General features: G+C 36.7%; 1 protein-coding gene across 1 annotated transcript in view; it reads left to right on the top strand.

Annotated features, from left to right (window-relative positions):
- The window catches only part of KCNH8 (potassium voltage-gated channel subfamily H member 8), a 392473-nt gene that overhangs the window by 256980 nt on the left and 113330 nt on the right, over positions 1-22163 (top strand). Inside the window, exons 6-7 of the mRNA XM_068547302.1 lie at positions 7911-8068; positions 13505-13712. Coding sequence (XP_068403403.1) covers positions 7911-8068; positions 13505-13712 — 366 coding nt within the window. The remainder of the gene's footprint in view (positions 1-7910; positions 8069-13504; positions 13713-22163) is intronic.

The raw sequence follows: 22163 nt of genomic DNA, 5'->3' as shown, positions 1-22163 counted from the left end.
CTTGGATAACTAATATTTACTTCATATGAAATTAATAGATTTTAATTATTAGTTTTTTAAATTTCATGACTGAATATTATAGATGTTATAGTCCTTATGTTTTCTATTGGAGTTAAATTTGGAAATTTTACCACTCAAAAACTATAACTATAAACAGGATAAGTATGCCAAAAGACTTTCTATAATTAAGTAGTGTATACATAAATCATGGTTCTTCAGTAGTTTATGTTGAATCATTAAATTATTTTTACTAAAAATGATCAAGTAATTCCAAAATTCAATATCTAATTTAGAGTTACATAGCACCTGAAAGTGGATAATTTATATGGAGCCGAAATTGGTAGTTTCTACACATACCAGTGTACATGTTATGTGGAAGTTTTTTGAGAAGGTAACATTATACAATAAAATGAAAGCAATGTACAAAGTCAGTATAATAAAATAGTTATAGACAATAAGTGGGAGTTTTCATAGAGATCTGCTGGGAATGTGTGCTCTGTCCTTTGACCTGCCAGCATATTCACAGATGGGGCTTCAGATAATAAAAATGGGAGTCCATGGTCCCCATCAGAGGCATACTTCTTTTGGATGCCTTGCCCATCTTTGAGTGCCAAGAACCCTGCACAGGGCAAAGAGCACAACAGGTCCTCAATTGACACATTTTCATAGTACTTAAGGATGTTGCAAAGCTGAAAGGTATAGCTATGCTTTAGATCTTCCAATAAAAAATAGAAGTAGTCAATTGGGAGCAATCTGTACAAAAAAAACATTTGGGAATTTAACTTGGCAAAAGTTTACTTTAACTAATAGTAACACAAGAGTTTTTTGTTTTTTTGTTTTTTTTTTTAAGATTCCCCAGCAGTTTACTAAGGCTGCATTACTAAAAGAAAAAACAATTCTAAATATATTACTAGAAACATTATACTATCACCCAACTGGCAAAAATTTTTAAGTGTGACAACGTCGAGTGTTGGTGAGACTGTGGAATAATGAGAACTCTGCAAACACTGCTGAGTATTTGCTACTGTCTTCCCACTGGACAGGCTACATCTGGGGATTAACTTTTGTCTTTCCTGGTAGAGAAGAGAGCAGGGACACTTTTGAAAATTTATGTCCTGCTTTTAGGCAAATAGGAAGAGGGCAAGGAGCTTTTCTGGCTTCTGCTCCTTCTCAGTTGCCTTCAGCTCAAAATAATTCTTATTCCAAAGTGGCATATTTGAGGATGGCATAGTCTGCTACCGGTTCAGTACCTTACTTCCAAAAGGACAGTAGTCAACTATGTGAATGGTTTTCTTTTCTTTTCTTTATTGTGTTAAAAACCTGAAAATTTCTTTTCAAAATAAAAATTGATGGGGCAACTCACTATGTAAAATGAATAAAAATTCAGCCTGAAAAGAGGAAAGAGAGGGGGGGAGGGAGTAAGGAAGAAAGGAAAGAAGGAAGGAAGGAAGGAAGGGAAGGAAGAGAGAGAGAGAAAGAAGGGAGGAAGAAAGGAAGAGGCAAAAGCCCAAACCCTATCTTCCATGAGACTTTGCTGTGAAAACCACCAAACAAGAGAAAAGCATCGGGACTGAGAAGAGGAAACCATAGCAGCAAGAGACAGTTGAAAGAAATGGAGATCTACAGCCTGGGGCACGGAAAGACCGTGGTGCCTGATTTCGAATATTTATAAGAAGGGCTTTTGGGTTGGAAGGTAGAACATACTCTGTGTTGCTGCTAATGACAAAACTAGAACCAAGGAGAGGGAGTTAGAAGGAGGAAGAAACCTATTTGAGAAAAGTAAGAAGGACGCGTCAAACTAAGGCAGCGCTCGCAAAAGGCAGAGGGCTCACCATTGCCAGAAGCATTCAAGGCCTGGTTGACCGCATCCTTATGAAGCATGACATGGATGGGGTTCTTCCATTCAAAGAGACGTTAGGATGGAAGGACTTCTTTTCTGGGCTGTTCCATCTGATGTTGACGTTGAGGGTCAAAACTGATGTAAGAGTCCACCATGACTCTGGTACAAAACAGAAATCAATGGTGGTATCGACCACGCCCAACCCACCTGGTTGCATTCTTTCATCCTTACCTTTTCTTCTTCAGGCAATTGCTCTTAACTGCTGCTTCTCCCTCTGTCTGCTGCCCTTTCTTTTCCATAATCTTCTCATTTAAGGTAAGCAGGAGGGACAAATGCTGACAAGATGAGCAAGGATCAAGTGGTATGAAAATCTCATCCACTAATCCTGGCAATCAATTACAGCCATTCTTAGGATTTTGAGTCCCTCAAGCCTCTTCATTAATCAACCCCCAGTTATTCATTCTTCCCACACGTGCAACTCAAATTTGCTGTGGCATCATACTGTGTTCAGAGGAGTGTCTCACAAGCAATGGAAAAAGACTGGGTATCTTTAGAATATTAGTCGGCAGCTGGTTTAGTTAAATCTCTCTCCACCCACGCTGTACTGTATTGATTAAATTGTAAAGAAATGGCTAAATGAAGATATTATTTGTATTTGGTACATATGCTCTCATGCACACCATTCTATTTTAATTTACTTTTTAACAAGTAAGTCAATATTATTTTAAAATTATTTCCCATCTGGCATGCATGCTAATAAAGAAAAGAAATCTACTAATTTGTGCCATATCAAATTTAACCTTTATTTTTTTTTGTACTTTCTAATTACATAGTTCTCAAGGAAATCAAACTGGAAAAACTGGATTTAATCTTCTTGCCTTTTAGTTCTCATACATAACCATTTAGTGAGAGAGAGAAATGAAACACTAGTTTTTGGAGGTCTTAACCATACGAGAACAAAACACGTACAGTTATCTCTCTATTATTTGTCTTTATTTTCATAATGCTTGTGTAAAACCTAAATACAGCAAGGTAAACTGATTATCCTGCAAAATAATTCAGCGTGATCTGAATCATAAAATAATTCAATTATAGTCTGCCTCATTTTGGTGGGGTATATTATGATCAATTTTTTGAAATTCTGTAAATCACATGTATGTATGTATGTGTATATGGTAATTCTCTATTACCCTGTTTGTTTATTCATTTCACATGATACCAGCACCATGTGCCACAAGAGACTGCTTATGCATACACACATACGTGAGGCATTAACATTTCTAAGTGCTAAATTCGTATGACTCAGTTCGTTACAGTTTTGGGAATATTTTTCCTGATTCAAACTGTGTGTATGTGTGCTTATAGACAGTTGTGCACGTTGATAATAAATGGAATTAACAAGAAAAGTTAAATATAAAAATTTCTATATTAATGAATATTCATGTATTTTTCAACATAAAGTTGAAAAACCTTATACTTTCTAGATATCTCAGAATGAAAACCATACTGCTGCCTTTTAGGAAGGTTAGGATTAGGGTCTGGAGGAGACCACATTCTTACTGCAACATTTGAATGAGTCGCTGAGTTAATTCACTGAAGGTGTAAAACTTTATGGGAAGTGAGACAACTACAGGGGAAAGAGCAGCTGGACCCAGTATAGTTGGTGAATCTCCTCTTCGCCCCCGTGGTTCTTTTATGAGGAACACCAGATCTGGGAGGCTCTTTTTTCCCTCGTCACAATCTAATTTTATTCTGTGTTTCCCTCACTCTGAAAGAACGTGTGCTCCCCATTTCTGCCCTTCCGTTAAGGGAACATTTACATTGCCACCGCATCTTTATCAGTGGAGAGTACACAGAGTGATTTCTCAGTTCTCCCTGGACAGATGCTTAATCCTTGTATTTCCAGAATCAAAGACAGTTCATTCCCACACATTCAATTCTGTGACCCTGATTTAATATTCTTTTACCTGGGCGCTGCCAATGCTGAATTGAATCTAAGGGCTAAAATTGGAAATACATTTCTCTGCACTGACCTATTGGTATTGCCCCTAAAATATATTTGAAAATGCCGTAAATCTTTAAGATAATGGAAAGAAAATGGAATTGCCTGTCAAAAGATGTCCTGTTTCTCTCTTGCTTACTATCTTCATGATTTTAAACAATTTCCTTAAATCTCCTGAGTCATTAGTAAAATGTCAGAGATAGTACACCTGAGAGAGTTGGCATGGGAACAACACAAACTAATAAACATGAAAATATGTTTTGTAAATCACAGTACAGCAGAACTATGTCTATTATTATGTGTATGACAAAAGTAGGTTTTTTAAAAAAAATCAGCTATCTAAAAATAATTATGTAATAACCCAAATGGGGAAAGAACTTGGAAAAGAATAGCTACATGCATATGTATAACTGAATCACTTTGCCCTACCCCTGAAACTAACACAACATTGTTAATCAACTATACTCCAATATAGAATAAAAGGTTTTTAAAAATAAATAAATAAATAAATAAATAAATACTCACATTGTAAATTAACTACACTTCAATAAAGTTTTTAAAAGAGTTAAAAAATAAATAAAAATAATACTCATCACTCACTCAAACCTACAGTCCTTATATGATACCATAGTCCTAGAAATCTTAGAATATAATACATATCTAGGTTTTTTCCCTGAAAATAAACCTGAAAGTACTCAAGTACTTCAAAAATATATTTGTGTCCATAAATTTAAAAGATAGCTTTTATTCTTTTGCTGTTAACATTCTTTGTGTTTAAAAGTCTTACCATTACTTCTTTTTAAACTTAAAAATAAGCACATCTTCTTTTCATCCAGTTAACTCAGTTGAGTAACAGATTATTTTTTAAAAAGCTTTCTAAACTAATATTTTGTAATGACTCATCCAAGAAAATATCTTTTCTGTTCAGAAGTCTGCACCTCTATTTTATTCTTCAGTCAACCACATAGCTTTAAAAATGTTTACTGTATCAATCAACCAAAGACCAATCAATCATTTCTTCCATTCCTCCATTCAGGAGAGCACCCCAGGTATGTGGATGGTGGCAGTGGGTTTTCTGTAAAATCTGTGGTAGAACCTGGTGATCAGTTAGTAAATACACAAAGGCATTTATTCCTTCAATTTGATAATGAACTACTTATCGACTGCTTTATTTCAACAGCTGCTGGTCTAAGCTGTTAAATTGCTTGGCTAATGCACAAATACATGAGTCTAGAAAGTTAAAGAGAAAGAATGAAAAGGTCACCTGCTACCCTAACAACTTCATGGCATTCCCCTGACCTCCCAGCCCCCTTTGGTGGCCATACTTCAGGGATGCATCGGTACTTTTTGCCATGATAGCATTTTTACTCTGCAGTGGAAATCACCTTGGGATTGTGTTCATCCTTTGTGAGTGGCTTATCGACTAGCTTCATCCTTTCATATTCTCAGTATTAACAATGGAAGTATTTTAATATTTTTATTTTTTGAACAAAAATGACTTCTAATAATATTGTCTTAATAAGTTAGATCATTCACAATAGTCTAGAACAATTAATGTTTTCTTTTTGAGTCACCTAGAACTTGCTTCCAGATCTGAGATGTGACTGGTCTCTGTTGAGGCACCAAAACCCAAAGCACAGAATTGGAACTTAAGAGACTTGAATCCAGGTCTTGCTCTTTCACTAACTAGCTGAGGGGTTTAATCTTGAGCTTTAGTTCATCAGGTGTGATCCTGGGCAGATCACTTGATGTCTTTTCTGCCTCAGTTTTCTCATCTGTAAAAGGGATTAATAAAAATACTTACCTCTTAGCATTGTTGTAAGGAGTCAATGAGATTATGATTGTAAAGGTCGTAGAACAGCACTGCGTTCGTATTAAGAACATAGTGTTATCTATAATAATGTGATAGTAATCTGTTTTGTCAGAATTCCTGTATTATCTCATCTCACAGGCTATAATGAGAACCAGATGACTTACTAAATGTTGTATTAGTTTTTTATTGCTGCATAGCCAATTACTGCAAACACATCAGCTTAAAACAATACTCGTTTATTATCTCATAGTTTCTATAGGTCAGAAGTCCAGATCTACCTTAGCTGAAGTCTCTGCTCAGGGCCTCAGAAGGTTGAAATCAAGGTGTCAGCTTGTGGTCCGTCCTGGAGCCCAGGATTCTCTTCCAATCTCATGTGGCCGTTGAGCAAATTTCTTTATGGTTGTGGGACTAAGGTCTCCATTTCTCGCGAGATGTCAGTGAGGGGTCGTTCTCAGCAACTAGAGGCTGCCCGCCGTTCCCGGCCGTGTGGCCCTCCCCATAATATGCAGTTGCTTCCTTCCAGGCCAGGCAGAGCATGCCTCACTGCTTTCCAATCCCTTAACACCAGATGAAGAAAGGTCTGCTTTAAAGGGCTCACCTGACGAGGGCAGGCCACGCAGATCATCTCTCTTTACCCCTATGATGTAACGTGATCACACCTTCATATCTATCATGCTCAGGGGATCCACCCTTACCCAAGGGGAAGAGATCAGAGGAGAGTGAGGGTGGTGGCAGGGGATTGGGAGGGGGCATCTTAGAATTCTCCTTCAAATGTGATGTGAAGTGAAAAGTAAACATGATCTACAAATATAAAGTGCACATTATTGTAATCTTTATTATTGTTAGCATTACGATCATGATACCAACAAGTTCTTAACCTCACATGACACGATTCCACGTACGTGCAATGGTTTACGTTAGCTGTAAAGAGTACTCCAATTCATTTAAAAATTATGTAACTCAGAGCTTAGCATTCGTTCCCTAGCTCCTTGAATTCCTATTCTCTTTGGGGTACTTACTTCCCAAATTCCTTCCTTTGATCTTTGTCACTGAATCACGACACTCCTTAAGAACAAAGTCCCACAGACAAATATGTTTCTGTTGGGGTCGCCAGTGTAGAAAATTATCAGCCTTCATCACACTTACGTGTATGCACCAATCCCAAAATTCCCCATAACTTGGTCATACTCAACTCTAAGACAAATTAAAGAAAAGATAACCTTTTCCAGTGCTTTAATGATATTTAACCCAGGAACTATGTGACAGACTCTGAGAAGTTTATTCATAGGTGGCAGGATTGAACTCTAGATGGTCCACATGTCTATGGCTTTGTCCTTTGACCAGCCCTCACAAGGATGTCATATATTATAAAAAGTTTGATAAATAGATAGTAAAATATAATATAAATATAAAATAAATACAAATATAAAATAAACATAAAATAAAAATATATTAAAAGGATGATGTACGGAATGGTTGAAAATGATTATATCTTCCATTTAAATGGAATGGGAGTTTAACCTAGAAATCCAAACAAGAAACTTCTGGTATTTTGTGAATACAAACACCTTCAGGGCAAGGATCAGTTTCATATCCATACGGAGATTAGTAAAACTTTTGTACACGGAATAGAGTACTATCGGATAAAAAATAAATGAAAAGAATATGGACTGCAAATTATACTTGTGTTCAGAATCGTCTCTGCCACTGTTGGCAAGATGATCATGGATGAGTTACTTTTCCCACTGAGACTTAGTTTCTGCCTCTGCTAATACTGCCTACTATGTACTATCTGCTATGTTAACATCGTCATCTACGGTGGAAGATGTTCTGAGTAAGTGAAACAATCTAAGCTAAGTTCTTAGGACAATGTCTGCTACACAGTGAGCATTCAGTAAGTGTTGCCTATTGTTGTTATTGTTATTATTATTTATTTTAATTATGTTAACGTGTGGCCCAAAGTCTGGAATGTATTACTGCTCAAAAAATACTGCTTTCTTCACCCTTCTCCAATACCTGTTTGTTGAGTTGAGCTGGATGTGTCAAGAAGAGTATTTTGGATATTGTCAATCTAAAGTACGTTAAGAGGTTACCGTTAGTCTAATTTAATACAGTTTTCTTCCTCTCTTTCTTCCCCCCCGCCCACCTGCTTGTCTTCCTTCCATCTTCTCTTCTTACCTTGTCTTTCCTTCTTTCCTTCTCCTCTCTCTCTTTCTCCTAAATCCTCTTTCTCTATCCTTTTTTTTCTCAAGCAGATATTATTTTAAATTTTCGAACAACCTATGTCAGCAAGTCTGGCCAAGTTATCTTTGAAGCAAGATCAATTTGCATCCACTATGTCACAACCTGGTTCATCATTGATTTAATTGCTGCCCTGCCTTTTGATCTCCTGTATGCTTTCAACGTCACAGTGGTGAGTAAAGAGCTCCCTTCCACATGACTTTGAAGGTTGGTTTTACCCCTGTGCTTATTTTTCACATGCTCAGGTTTTAAATATTTGTGGCAATTTGTATGTCCAGGATTTTGTGCCCTTTTAAATAAAGAGGCCAAGGTCACCAATGATATGCAGCCCAGATTCTCCACTTAAAGAAGTTACTTCCTTTTTGAAATTTGTATTACCCATTTCTAATCATTTAAATACCTAGAACCAGGATATTAAAAACTTGAACTCACCATCAAATTGACTCACTAAACAAATCCTTTGGTAAGGAAACCATCTGCAAGAATAGAAGCATTACTTTATGTTACTGAGCCAGATATTTCCCTCAAGAATTTGGTGGAGAGTTTGAAGATTTCTTCTACTTTTATGACTTTTACTCGCTACCTCTTGAATATTTCATTATTCATTGGCAAAACAGAAGACCTATCAAGATAGAAAGATAGGTTGAAATTAAAATAGAATTCAACCACTTCTTAGAAGTCCCTGTAAAAATGTTGGATTGAGCAAAAATCTAAATGATAAAATGACCAACATAAACCAAGCATCCTCTTGAATTTTTATTGATATTTGTAACTTCTCCTCTTTCTTCATCTAAAACTGTTATTCTCAGATTTCTTACAGGAAAGAAAGTATGCCCACTTGTAGTCCTAGCTATTTTTACTATTTAATGATTGACACTCTTAAAAGCATTAAGTGTTCCCTTATAAATAGAGAGACTTTTAGGAAGGTATAACAGAATTTTTGGACCAGTAATACAATTTGCTGCCAGAGTAACCAACTTTAGCAGACAAAAATTTACTAGACATTAGTTCAAATTAAACATATTTCCTACTCAGTTGACAAACCTCCCCCCATAGAAATTATATTCTCTATCAAGAACTTAATAGCATAGTTTTCAATATTAAACAAAGTGATCAATGTTTCAAATACAATCATTACTGACTTCATAATGAAGACTGAACTAAACTCCTGACTACATAGTACAGATTTGTGCATTTGTTAATTGCCTGTATAATAGTATTTTTCTTTCCTTTTTCTTTCAGTTTTTTTTAAGTTGGGAAGTTGAGAGTGTCAACATCGTTAAGAGGTTTATAACTCAACTGAAGGGAAAGCTCTGGGGAAAATCTAGTATATAATATCAATCAGTGCTAAACTGGATTGTTATCTGAGCTTTTTAAAGTGCTTTTTAAGATTATATTTGACTAGATAAGTATACTATAATGAAAGTGTAATGACTTAAAACAAGGTTTTTGCAAGACTGCCAAAAAATATCCTGAAGAAGTAGATAATTCATAAAATGATAAGAAAAATTTTCCAAATTATCCTGGAGAATTGTTAAATAAATGGTGTTTCATAGACTGCTGTAAATTAACTTGCTCTGCTACTAAATACTAATAATCATTTTTATATTCCATTTGTCTTTGAACACTGAACAAATAGGATAATTTTAGACATATATATAAAATATACTATAAAGTCTATAAAATAAAAAGTACATAAAATGTTTAGATATGATTAAAATTTCCATTGCCTAAAATTAACACGAGTAAAGAATTTTTGAAAAAGTCTAATTCTCATAATTTGATGAATTTTAAATACGTGTACATTTTCACTGTGCTTCTGCTACCCTTCTTCGTTCTCACTTGTGAAATACAGCACAAATCCTTTATAAAGATTTGAAGTTATAGATCAACATCTATGTCAGAAAGAAAGAAAAAGAGGAAAGAAGGAAGGAATCTCTCTCTCTTATCAGTGATAATTTTTCTGCTTTTCACAGGGGTGAGCATATGATCATTTAACAATTGGCATATAAATTTGTTATTCCTCCCAATATATTAGTCAGTATGAAATATTCGATTTGAATAGAAAAGCTTGTTCAAAATATTATATTTACTTCCCAGGAAAGCATAAGTTATAAGGAAAAGTTCATAAGTTATGCTACTGTTATACTACACAGACTTACAAAAAGAAGAGCAGGAACAAACAAATAAAATAACAAAGGGGCTGATTTTCCAGGTCTAAAGTGGGTCCGGTTAGTGCATCTCTATAGATGACATTCAAAAACGCATGACAACCATCAAAAATGTATTGTGTGCTTTAGCTTTGGCTGTGCCCACAATTGCTGATGGCAAATGTTTTACATGCAGCTCACACATTTATTTATTAAAACTTACGGTGTATAAGTCATGATGGAAGGCACAACAAGAGATAAAATTGTGAATGAGACATAGAAAGTATGTTAGAGTAAAAAGGCAAAAGTATGAATCCAAGTTTTATCACTTACCATCTGAGTGACTTCTTGGGAAAGTTAACATCAGAATAGGCCTAAAATCATAAAAATTCCTGCAGGGTTTCTGAGTAGCCTAAAAAGGAAACTTTTCTATAAAATACCTTGCCAAGTATCTAATACCTAGAAAGACCTCAGAACGGTAATTAACTTTTTTCTTTCTCTTTTTTCTTCCCTAGTTGATAGCCAGGAGGTGGTTATGTCCACTTGGTAGTAGGGGAAACTGCAGTTTGATAGAGGTTTTTGATGAATGCATCACTCACTGTCTTGCGCCTGTCTACAAGGTGCTTATAATTCTTATCAGTGACAAATTCAGAGCAGCATCCCAAGAGTAAGAAGGTCCTTTCTCTTTTTCAGATGATATATTTCTATCTAAATCAAATATGCCTCTTCCTTCTGTCATTCATCAAGAGCCAAAATTCACATTTTATAGCTGGAGGTTTTGGACTCAGATAGGAATAAATGTAAATTTTTTTAAGTGACAGCGAAATCACCAGGGCTACCTCATCCTGGACTCCCAGGCTTATGTCCCTTATTTTTGTAAATGACTATTGTTCTCATGTAAGGGCAGCTTCACATTCTTCCCTCAAACATCCCCTTTCTGGCCAGAGAAAATGGGGAGCTTGCCTGCATCAATACTCTATATTCAGATGGTGTGTTAGTCTACTCAGGCAGCTATAAGAAAATATCATAAACTGGATGGCTTCAACAACGGGAATTTATTTCTCACTGTCCTGATGGCTGGGAAGTCCAAGATCAAGCTTTCAGCCAATTTGATTCTTGGTGAGGGCTCTCTTCCTGGCTTGTAGACGGCTGTCTTCTCTCCTCATCCTCATGTGGCCTTCATACAGCGAGGGGAGGGAGAGAGAGATTGGGGTGGGTGGCGAATAAGAGAGAGGGCGCTCTGGTCTATTCTTTTTTTTTTTTAAATGGCACTGCAATGATACCATGCTTGAGAGTGAGCTGCTCTTTCTTTATTTTATTTTATTTTTATTTTATTTTATTTTTGGCTGTGTTCGGTCTTCATTTCTGCACGAGGGCTTTCTCCAGTTGCGGCAAGCAGGGGCCACTCTTCATCGCGGTGCGCGGGCCTCTCACTATCGTGGCCTCTCTTGTTGCGGAGCACAGGCTCCAGATGCACAGGCTCAGTAGTTGTGGCTCACGGGCCCAGTCGCTCCATGGCATGTGGGGTCTTCCCAGACCAGGGCTCAAACCCGCGTCCCCTGCATCGGCAGGCGGACTCTCAACCACTGCGCCACCAGGGAAGCCCTGGTCTATTGTTATAGAGGCATTAATCCCATCTTGAGGACCCCACCCTCATGACCCCATCTAAACCAAATTACCTCCCAAAGACCCCATCTCAAATACCATCACACTGGGGGTTAGGGCTTCAACATACGAAATTTGCAGGTACACAATTCAGTCCATAGCAGATGGTATCCTCCATTTGAGAGTTCTGCTCCAGGATTCACTTTACTTACAAAATTGTTATCTATCTATCAAATTCACCTACCTATAAAATAAATTTCACCCCTAGTAATTCCTCTAGGCCACAAAGTAGAAACTGCATCTGACTTACAATCAGCTGGAGAAATGATAGATGAGAATGTGAGTACGAAGGAGAAGAAAGTAAAACTCTACCCAGAAGACCCACAAAAAGGAATAAAAGACCACAGCTACCTGGCAACTTCCTCAATTGACCTTATGGTTTTGTTTTTTTTTTTGGCCACACCACACCTTGCAGGATCTTAGTTGCCTGACCAGGGATCGAACCCAGGCCCCCTGCCGTGGAAGCGTGGAGTCCTAATCACTGGACCACCAGGGAATTCCCATCCTTATGATGTTTTTATATTTCAGTATAGAATAATTCACAAGATTACAGTGGAAGACACTTTTATTGAATATCTATTGTTATAGTGAGCCTGGAGTGTTTTGCATCTTCACATAATAGCTTATCCATTCACTCATTTAACACAAATTTACTGAGCACTTCCTACGTGTCAGGCACTGCTCTAGGTACATTTTTCTTGGAGATAAGGGAAGATGGCTGGAGGAGGGAGAAATTAGAAGTCAGTTGACTCCAGATAATTATAAAGGCAGACTCTCAAAAGATGCTGACCTTGTTTATGATTCTGTCTGTAAAGGAAAAATCATTCTTAGGTGTAGTCATACAAACCACTTCCTTCCCCTCTATTTTTGGTTCACCCCCCAAATTAGAATAGGTCAAGGAACTTGTCAGATTCTATTTGCATATGAGTTAATGTTTTATTTGACTTTTCTTTTCTCTTGGAAGGTATTAAAAAGAGTGTATATTAGTGCACCACATGTGTTGTAACAGTGACATTGACCTTTCTGGTGGACACCAATGGTGCACATTTTTCAGTTTAGCCCTAAAGTCAAGAAACTAACTCCTTAACTACAAGTCTGTTGTTCTAGTTCATACAGAGGCAGAATCTAAAAGGTTTTTCCAAAATTTTGCTCCATTTGATTTTGGTTCCCTAAGCATGTTTGTTTAACAGAAAGTGCAGAATGTATGTGCTCCGGGCAAATGTTTTCTTTGTCTATTGATAATGTTAGAGGGACGATAGCAAAGCACATGAGGCAGGAGGTGTTACTGGTATTTGTGAGCAGATCTTACTCAAGTTTTTAGGTCTCACTATTTAAAAATAAGAAACCTGTTACTTTTTCTACCACTTTACAGGGTTTTACTTCAGTCTATACAAAGTTTTGTTATAAAGCAACTCCCTTACATGGAGAAGGGGAAGTGGAATTGAAAGAAATTAAAAGAAAAGGGTGGAGACATCTTTTATTCAATCCCGATCCCATAATGTGTTTCAGTTGTATATCAGAATATATAAAATTATCTTCAGTCATATAGGTAGAGAAAAAAGATACATCTTAATTAAGGAAGATAAGTATTCACTCAAAGAAATTAAATTGCCTTATCATCTTTTATCTTATCAACTTCCGATATATCAGGAAACGACATAGAAATGGTCACAGCATTGGAATCCCGATTATACTTAATTTCAAGAACTTCCCAGAGTGGCTGTAGCTGAAGTGACTGTTGTGGATGTAATGACCCCGTGAGCCAAGCTCTGTGGCTCTGTTTCCCCCCGCAGGTGTCTCTCGTGCATCTCCTGAAGACCGTCCGGCTGCTGCGTCTTCTGCGTCTCCTGCAGAAGTTGGACCGTTATTCCCAACACAGCACAATCGTCCTGACTCTGCTCATGTCTATGTTTGCCCTACTTGCACACTGGATGGCGTGTATCTGGTATGTCATTGGAAAAATGGAGAGGGAAGACAACAGCCTTCTGAAGTGGGAAGTTGGTAAGGGCTTACATTTGTCGCATTTTCCATTTTTAAGTGAAAAAGAGAAGATTGTCTAGAATTTGGAGGAGGTGAAAGATGAGGCTATAAATATATGTCTTCTGACTGTCGATTTGTCTCATCTTTTTTAGGGGGGTGTGGAGAGGGTCCATGGGACATGTGATTTCTTTTGAGAAAGTTTTCTGGAACAACCTTACATTTTTTTCAAAGAGAATTGGGTTAGGTTCTCAATGGGTGAACTTTTAAAAATGCCCAGAACATCTGTAGAAGTGTTTGGATAAGTAATGTGTGATCTTATCTTGGCATATCCAATGGAAGGCTAGTAACAGTAAATCATGGGGAACTGGCCAGTCATTACAATATTTTTAAATCATAAGAAAATGATCACTTGTATTTGAGGTGGCAAGTGAATAATAAAAAGGATATCTCTACTATTTTCTCCTTTAAAAAAAAAAAGAGAGACAGCACTATCATACTGACTTCCACATTTAGTATACTTTGAGAACTTGTGATGATACAGAAGAAAGGATATTTACAAATATAATTTGTAAAATTTTGTGTCCGCATAATCCATGGGAATTTAAGGGAGTTGTTTCAAGTGTTACATAATTCTGCATAAATGAATCTGAAATGTTCTGCACATGAACACATTTTTAAACTTATATCAACCACAAGAACTTTCTAAAAAATGAAAATTCTGAAGGCTATAACCCTCTATCCTAAAATATCTGCGTTCTTCTCACAGTCTTTCTTTTTAGAGAATTGTCATAGTACCTTATGTAGGGTATTTTTTCTTCTTAATCTGACATTTAATCAGAGAAGATGTTTCTTGGTTAGCTAGAAAATCCTTCACTTATTTTCTCCTTCAAAAATCAATCTTGGAATTTTGAAAGAAGCTCAGACCTTTGCCCAGGGATAAAGCCATAGAGATTCTCAAGAGAAAAAATGCTCTAACTTCTTATATCAGCACTTTAGTGGCAGAGTGCATTTGGAACATCCCTGGGTGGACTCTTATTAAATGCCACTCTCTCACCATAGGGCATGTACAAAGCCTTAAAGGACATCTTTGGAGAATGAGCTGGGGACCTTAAGAAAGCAGGTTCAAGGGAGTGAGTTTCCTGTCTACGTTCTTAAAAATGCTCCTACACATCTCAATTTTGTCCTTGAGGTACACAAAGAAACTAATGCATCCTGAATTGTTTTATCTTCCTTATCAAAGCACTTTTTCTATGCCTTGCTGTAGACCTCCATTCTCAGAAACAAAGAGAGAAATAAGACTGTAGAATGAGAGCACAAATATCCTGCATAAAGAGAATATAAGGGGTGTGTGTGTGTGTGTGTGTGTGTGTGTGAGGGAGAGAGAGAGAGAGAGAGAGAGAGAGAAGGGGATGGGGAAAGAGAAGATTTGATTAAAAGGAGGATCAAAGTCTGGATTGTACTTGGATGAAAACATTTTCTGTCCTTCAGTATCGTTTCCCTCTTTATAACTTTGTCCTCCGGCTTCCTCATCACAGACCCTAGCATGGTCCTAATGTTCTTCAGTGAATTACAGCATTAGATCTCCTCCCTTTGTCGTGAATCCATGTTAAAGTTCTGATTTGTGGCCAGCCACCTGATTCCTTTTCGGACCTGACCTCATTTCCTTCAGGCCCCAGACCTATACACACATATTAATTTGTAAGGCTTGTCTAGTCTGAGAGTCTCCAGATGGGGAAATTCAGCTTATGCACGCTGTCAAATTTAGTTAGAGGAGGAAAGCTTTGTGTTTCATTTCCAACATACCAGTCCTGCTGCAGACTGACAAACTAGCTGATGTTTTTCCTCCCACAAATATGCAGAGGTATTTATTTTCCAAGAAAAAAGAAGCCAACACCCTGAACTTCATCTGCATTGCCCCCTACCACGCCTACTCTTTGTCCTGGTGATATGGGTCAGTGTCATGTATGGGGGCTTGTAAGCTGGAAGTTAGCCCACAAAGAGAGCTAACTATTGGCAAAATAGAATGATGGGAAGAACATTGGGCTTGGGGGGCGATGGATCTCTCCTTTCATCATGGCTCCAACACCTGCCAACTGTGAGATTTGCAGTAATTTTGTTCACCTGTCTGGGCCTCAGTTTCCTCATCTGCAACATGAGAAAACTCACTATGTAACTTGAAAGGCTCTTTCAGGATCCATGATTTTTGACTTTAATGGAAGAACAAACCCAGTTTTGTGAGTTTAATATTGTGTATCTATTTTCTATCATAGCTCAGTGCCCATGTTAACCAGCAGAAGCAATCAATCATCCAATGTCAACAAATTTGAGGGACGTGTCAGGAAGGACATCCAATGATCACAGCATGTCAAGGAATTGATATGGTTTACTTAGTTATGATAAAAAATAACAGAACATTTATCTTTAGAGAATTAGATTTCCTGTCCAAACACCTCTAGGGATATGGTCAGGAAGGTAGTATGCTAATTATGTCTGTCGATATTGGGTTTTTAAGCTTGGCTACAAGGACTTTCCCTTCCCCTAAAATTACTTGGCTCATTTGTTCATTTGGAACATTCTCCAGCTGAGATTTGGACACAAATTAAATAATTATGACCTTCCCTACCTAATTTTATAACGAAGCAGCTGAGAGTCTAGGTTAATTTAGTTTTTACTATGTAATTTGTCCACTAATAATATGCTCTACCTTTTCTGGTCCAACTACCGTGAATCAAAAAATTCATCACACACATAAAACTTGATTAGAGAACACATTTTTCTTTATGTTCTGACTAACATTAGATGTACAGAACAGATTCAGCTTCCCAAGGAATAAAATAGATCTTCCTTTCTCATCATTGTTAATTTCCTTGAAATGAATTAGTTCCCCTCTTTGTCCTTGACAGGCATGCTATTGTACTTACAACTAGAGAGGGTTCAAATATTTTGCATCAGACCAAACCAAAGTTAACCTTTAAAAAATGTTTCCTAATGTCACTTCTCTATAATATATCTATTTTTGTAAGGAAGAATTAATACTCCTAGATTAATTGTATCAGAGGCAAGTTATGAACTGATTTGCCTGGTGTTCTATTTTATTTCATATTCTTATGTGTTCCTATATTATATTTTAAGGAATTTGGGATTTGGCTTATTGTTTCATGGAATTTTAAGCCTGGAAGGACCTTAGTCCAGCTCTTTGATTTTATGGTGGGAAATCCAACTCTAGGTTATACAAGCTTTCTGGTGGAGGGGGCTTTTGTCACTTGTGTCCACTGCTGCTTCCTCACTGTGGTGTACAGTTCCTGGTGCATGGCAAATGCATAAAAAGAAAATTGTTGAATGAATCAGTCTTCAAGGTCTTTTCATTACTAAATGACAATCATGGGACAAGAACCTAGATTCCCTAACTCCTTGTGTAGAAGTCCTTCTCATAATTTTGAGCATTATGATATAATAGGGAATGGTTATTTAGCAAATTCTTTCCAGCAGGAAGATAGAAAGAACAAATAGGGTGGTCACTTAAGATTTGACCATTTATTCAAAAAATATTTTTTGAGTGCCCACTGCATGCTTGGTCCTGTGTTAGGCACTGGAGATACCAAAACAAATTATATACTTAAATCAGGAGTTTGGGATTAACATAGACACACTCCTATATATAAAATAGATAAGCAACAAGGACCTACTTATAGCACAGGGAACTCTACTCAATATCTTGTAATAATCTATAAGGGAAAAGAATCTGAAAAAGATTAAATATATATATTCAACTCAATATATATATTTAATATTTAATATAATATTTATTTAACGTATATTTAACTGAATCACTTTGCTGTACACCTGCAACTAACACGACATTGTAAATCAACTATATTTCAATAAAAAAAAGAAGAAAACAATAATATACTTAATGTCATGACACTTAAAGTCCAGTAAGAAAAACAGACAAATAATTCAATGGATATATGGCAGTGCGGTATGTTCTGTAGCAAGAACCTGCATAGAGGGGAGGCAACTAAATCTAACAGGTTATCAGCAGAGGCATTTCCAAGATGAGCTGAGTTTTAAAGAATGAATAGTCTTGTCTCTACGGATGCTGAGGAATGGGTGTTTGCCACAGCAGGGACAAGACTGTATGAAGCCGTTCACTAGAACCAGAATAAAGGGTGAAGGGGGGGATGGTAGTGAAGTGATGAGGCTAAAGAGGTAGGTAGTCAGGGACCAGATCTGACTGGTCATGACAATTCATGCCAGATCTGACTGGTCAAGACAATTCATGCTAAGCTTTAGAGTTTGGGCTTCATCTAAGGCTACAGCAAGGCTTAAGTAGTCAGGGACCAGATCTTTAAAGGCAATTCATGCTAAGCTTTAGAGTTTGGGCTTCATCTAAGGCTACAGCAAGGCTTAAAATTCTCTCCTGAGCAGCGATCCTTTGAATATAGAACCCTGGGAAGCAGGGGGAGGGGAGACGTTTTGCTCTGTTTCTTTTTCAATATCTGTAAAGTGGCCCTAATAATAGTGCGTACCTCACTGGGGTCGCCAGTATGAAAGTAGGCAATCTCTGTGAAGCAGTTAGCACTGTGCCCGCCACCTAGTAACTGCTCAATAAATAGGAGGTATTGTAACCATCATTACTATTTTATTAAGACAGTTACTTCTAATAAAGAAAGTACTATGACCTGGGACTAGTGATACTTATCATCTTATATGGGAAGAGTATTAAGTAATGGCTTTAAAATTGTTGCCTTCAAGTTTAGTCACATTGCTCCATAAGTTATTCTATACGTTTTTACACTTATATTCAAAAGAATATATCTGCCCAAACTTTCTATTCGAGTCAGCCTCTGAAAATAAGTAATTTTCACATAGCCTCGTAATTGCACACAGATAAGATATTTTCCCTTCAAAACCAATATAGGGGAAAGGTTCAACATCTACCCTACATGCTTGTTGGGATATAACAGACTTTTATGGATTTAGACATAGTGCTTCAAGTCTAAGTGTGGCTTTTAAATTTAAAATTTTGTTTTCACTGTGAGGAAATGTTTCAGAACATTTCTATAAGAAGACTTCAATAAATACCTAACTAAAAATGTGTTACAAGACCTCACATGAGCACAGGGAACTATACTCAATATTTTGCAATAACCTATAAGGGAAAAGAATCTGAAAAAGAATATATATATATGTATACGTTACTGAATATACATATATATATATATATATATATATATATATATATATATATATATAACTGAACCACTTTGCTGTACTACTGAAACTAACACAACGCTGTAAGTCAACTACACTTCAATTTAAAATGATAACAATAAAAAAGAAGACCTTACATGTTTCCTTACATCGCAGTTAAGGTAGGGATATATTATTTTAGTCATCATTTATTAAGTTCAGTTAGTGACATTTATAAAGTTCAATTAATGACATTGAATTAGTCCTTGAAGAGCTCCATTAGGATCCTGGAGAGAATATAATGGTTCTGATTTAAGCTAGAAAGATTTGGATTTGAATCTTGCTTCGGGGATTTACTAGGCATGTGATTTTGGTCAAGGTGACTTCAATGTGTGACTCTTCATACAACAATCTTGGTTTCCTCATCTGTAAAATGGGTGTGGTAGTACTGATCCTCACAGCGTCTTCTGAGGAATTACAGGTACTCAAGTTGACGTGCCTCCCATAGTTTCTGGTACCTATTATGTTCTTGCACCTGATAACTACCACCATGACTACCACCTCCACTCTTACCACTAATTGAGGCCATTTTCAAACTGCAGCCACCTACTTAAACTTACATCAACGAGCTATATAGAGCTGAAGTAGCAGTGCTGTTCAAATGTAGTGAACAACACAGAAATCAAGTCACAGATGTAAAAAACAAATTTATGGTTACCAAGGGGGAAAGGGACAGGGGAGGGATAAATTGGGAGATTGGGATTGACATATACATGCTCCTATATATAAAAATAGATAACTAATGAGAACCTACTGTATAGCACAGGGAACTCTACTCAATACTCTGTAATGACCTACATGGGAAAATAATCTAAAAAAGAGTGGATGTATGTATATGTATAACTGATTCACTTTGCTGTACAGCAGAAACTAACACAACTTTGTAAATCAACTATAACAAAAAATTAATTTTAAAAAACCAAATCTAGTGAAGAGGTGATATTTCTGTATCAGTGACGACTCTTGATTGTAAGCAAAAACAGAAAAGGAATGCATTAGCAGGACATGCAGACTCAGAAATAGAAGGATGGAGAACAAGACTTGGGAAAAGAATGTGAGCCAAGGCAGATCCAGATACCCCAGTGCAAGAAGCACAGTTGCTGACGTTTTGCAAAGATGGCCTGGACGTGTTTCTGTCTTTGTAGATGCCATGAGTGAGTCCTAACCTTCTGTTCATCTCTGATTCACAGTCCCAGAAAGGAGAATCCGACTGGTCACGCTTACGTCATACATTCAGACACGGACTGCCGGGCAAGGAGGAATCCCCCCCACCTTACACTTTCATGGTTAGAAGTGGGACCCTGTGTCTCTCCGTTACTATACACAAAGGAGAATACCCCCTTCACATAGGATTTTAGACAACCCACCCCTCAAAAAAGACAAAAGTCTTCTACAATAACAACTTTACCCTAATACTCAAAAAAAATAACATTTATAAAAACACTTATTAAAATGCTTCTTTAAATCATCATACCTCTCTCAGACATCAAATGTCAGATGGAATTAGCTGAAAGATGGGGATGCTGTAATTCTTGGTGCATCTTGCTCCCTGTAACACAGTCTGTGATGCTGTGTCAGCCTAACAGTGGTACTTACCAAGCTGTGCTTCCACAAGCAGACTGCACCGTGGTCGGTAGCTCTCTTTTGTAGCTAAAACACTAACTTACATTCTTTCTCGAAGCTATCTCTGTTTCTAAAGCTATGACACACTGAACTTTAAATGATCTGCTTCAAAAGTTAGAGCTGAGAGTATATTGTAATAGAGGGAAGCTTTTTTTATCTTTTAATCCTTTGGCTGGAGTACATTTATCCATTGCAGATGTCTAAACGTGTATCTGCATCACGGAAAAGAAAAAAGCCCAAGGATATCATTTTCAAATTTTCATTGACAATTTTAGTCTTAAGTCTCCTGATCCTCATTGGATAAAACATCATAAAAGCTGATTGATTTGAAGGGCTCTCTAGTTATTAACTGCTTAGCATTTACAAGCCACATGTAATGGGAAAAAAAATGACCAGGCTTATGATATTGTAAGCCGATTATTTCAATAACTATCAAATTTTCCTCAAGAAGGTAGAATTGTCCAGCACTCTACATTTTCAGGTTCTGTATAAAGGATCATATAAACATTTTTAGATAACCCTGATCTGTAGATTCTCATTCTTGGGAATACATGAAATAAAGAATAGGGAGAAAAAGCCTAAAATGAAGATTTCTAACCATTAACATGGACCCTAGTGATGGACTCCTGGACTGAATTTTTCTTTTTCTTTGAAGCAGGGTCTTGAACTTTAATGTGCACTGAAATTATGTGAGGATTGCATTAAAAAACAGATTCTAATTCAGTAAATCTGAGGTGGAGCCTGAGATCCAGCTTTTTTAACCACCTCCCCAGTGAAATCAGGGCTACTGGGCCCCACACCACACTTTGAGTAGCAAGGTTTTAAATAGACTTGGGACATTGTGTGAATTTAATACTCCTGGTTATAAAGTCCTAAACCAGCAACAATTGAGTTCTTCCCATTTTTCACTTTCCTATGCTTTTCCAATTCCCATCACATCTGTGAACTAGTTCACACGTGAACTAGAAATAAATTTAATGAGTAGAAAAATAACTTACAAATTTATTTTTTCTTCACATTTTTTGAAAACACTTGATTTATATCAGACTAATATTTAGCTTACATTTATTAAGCACCACCTACATGCATGGTGCAGTGCTTAATATATTTGTATGCATTTTCTCATCTGATCTTTATTGAAATCCCATGAGACAGATATTTTCAACCTCATCTTAGAAAAAAGAAACTAAAGCTTGAAAAGTTTGAAATTCCCTGGAAATTTACTTTTTAAATTAGGAAATATTTTTACACAAAAAGGTTTAGAATGAGTATAATGGTTGCCTTCTAAAACTTATATCTTTTTTAACATTTTGTTTTAACATATTTGCTTTATTTCTTTTTTTAAAATCAATGCAATATCACAGATGAAGCCAGAGCCCCACGACCCTTCAATTCTGCCTTACTCCCTCCATCTTTCCTCCTTACTATTCTAAAGTTGGTGCATAAAATTTTCTTAGACGCTGTTGTTACTATACAAATGTATTAGTAAAACAATATATGATATTATTTTCCCTCATTATCTTCCATATAAATCATCACAAATGTAAGAAGTAATAATAATAACAGGCATACATGGGGCTTTCTCAGTGCCAGGCA

This window comes from Eschrichtius robustus, chromosome 6 (genome assembly GCF_028021215.1).
Source record: "Eschrichtius robustus isolate mEscRob2 chromosome 6, mEscRob2.pri, whole genome shotgun sequence".
Lineage (NCBI taxonomy): Eukaryota > Metazoa > Chordata > Mammalia > Artiodactyla > Eschrichtiidae > Eschrichtius > Eschrichtius robustus.
This window is presented reverse-complemented; position numbering and strand designations above follow the sequence as displayed.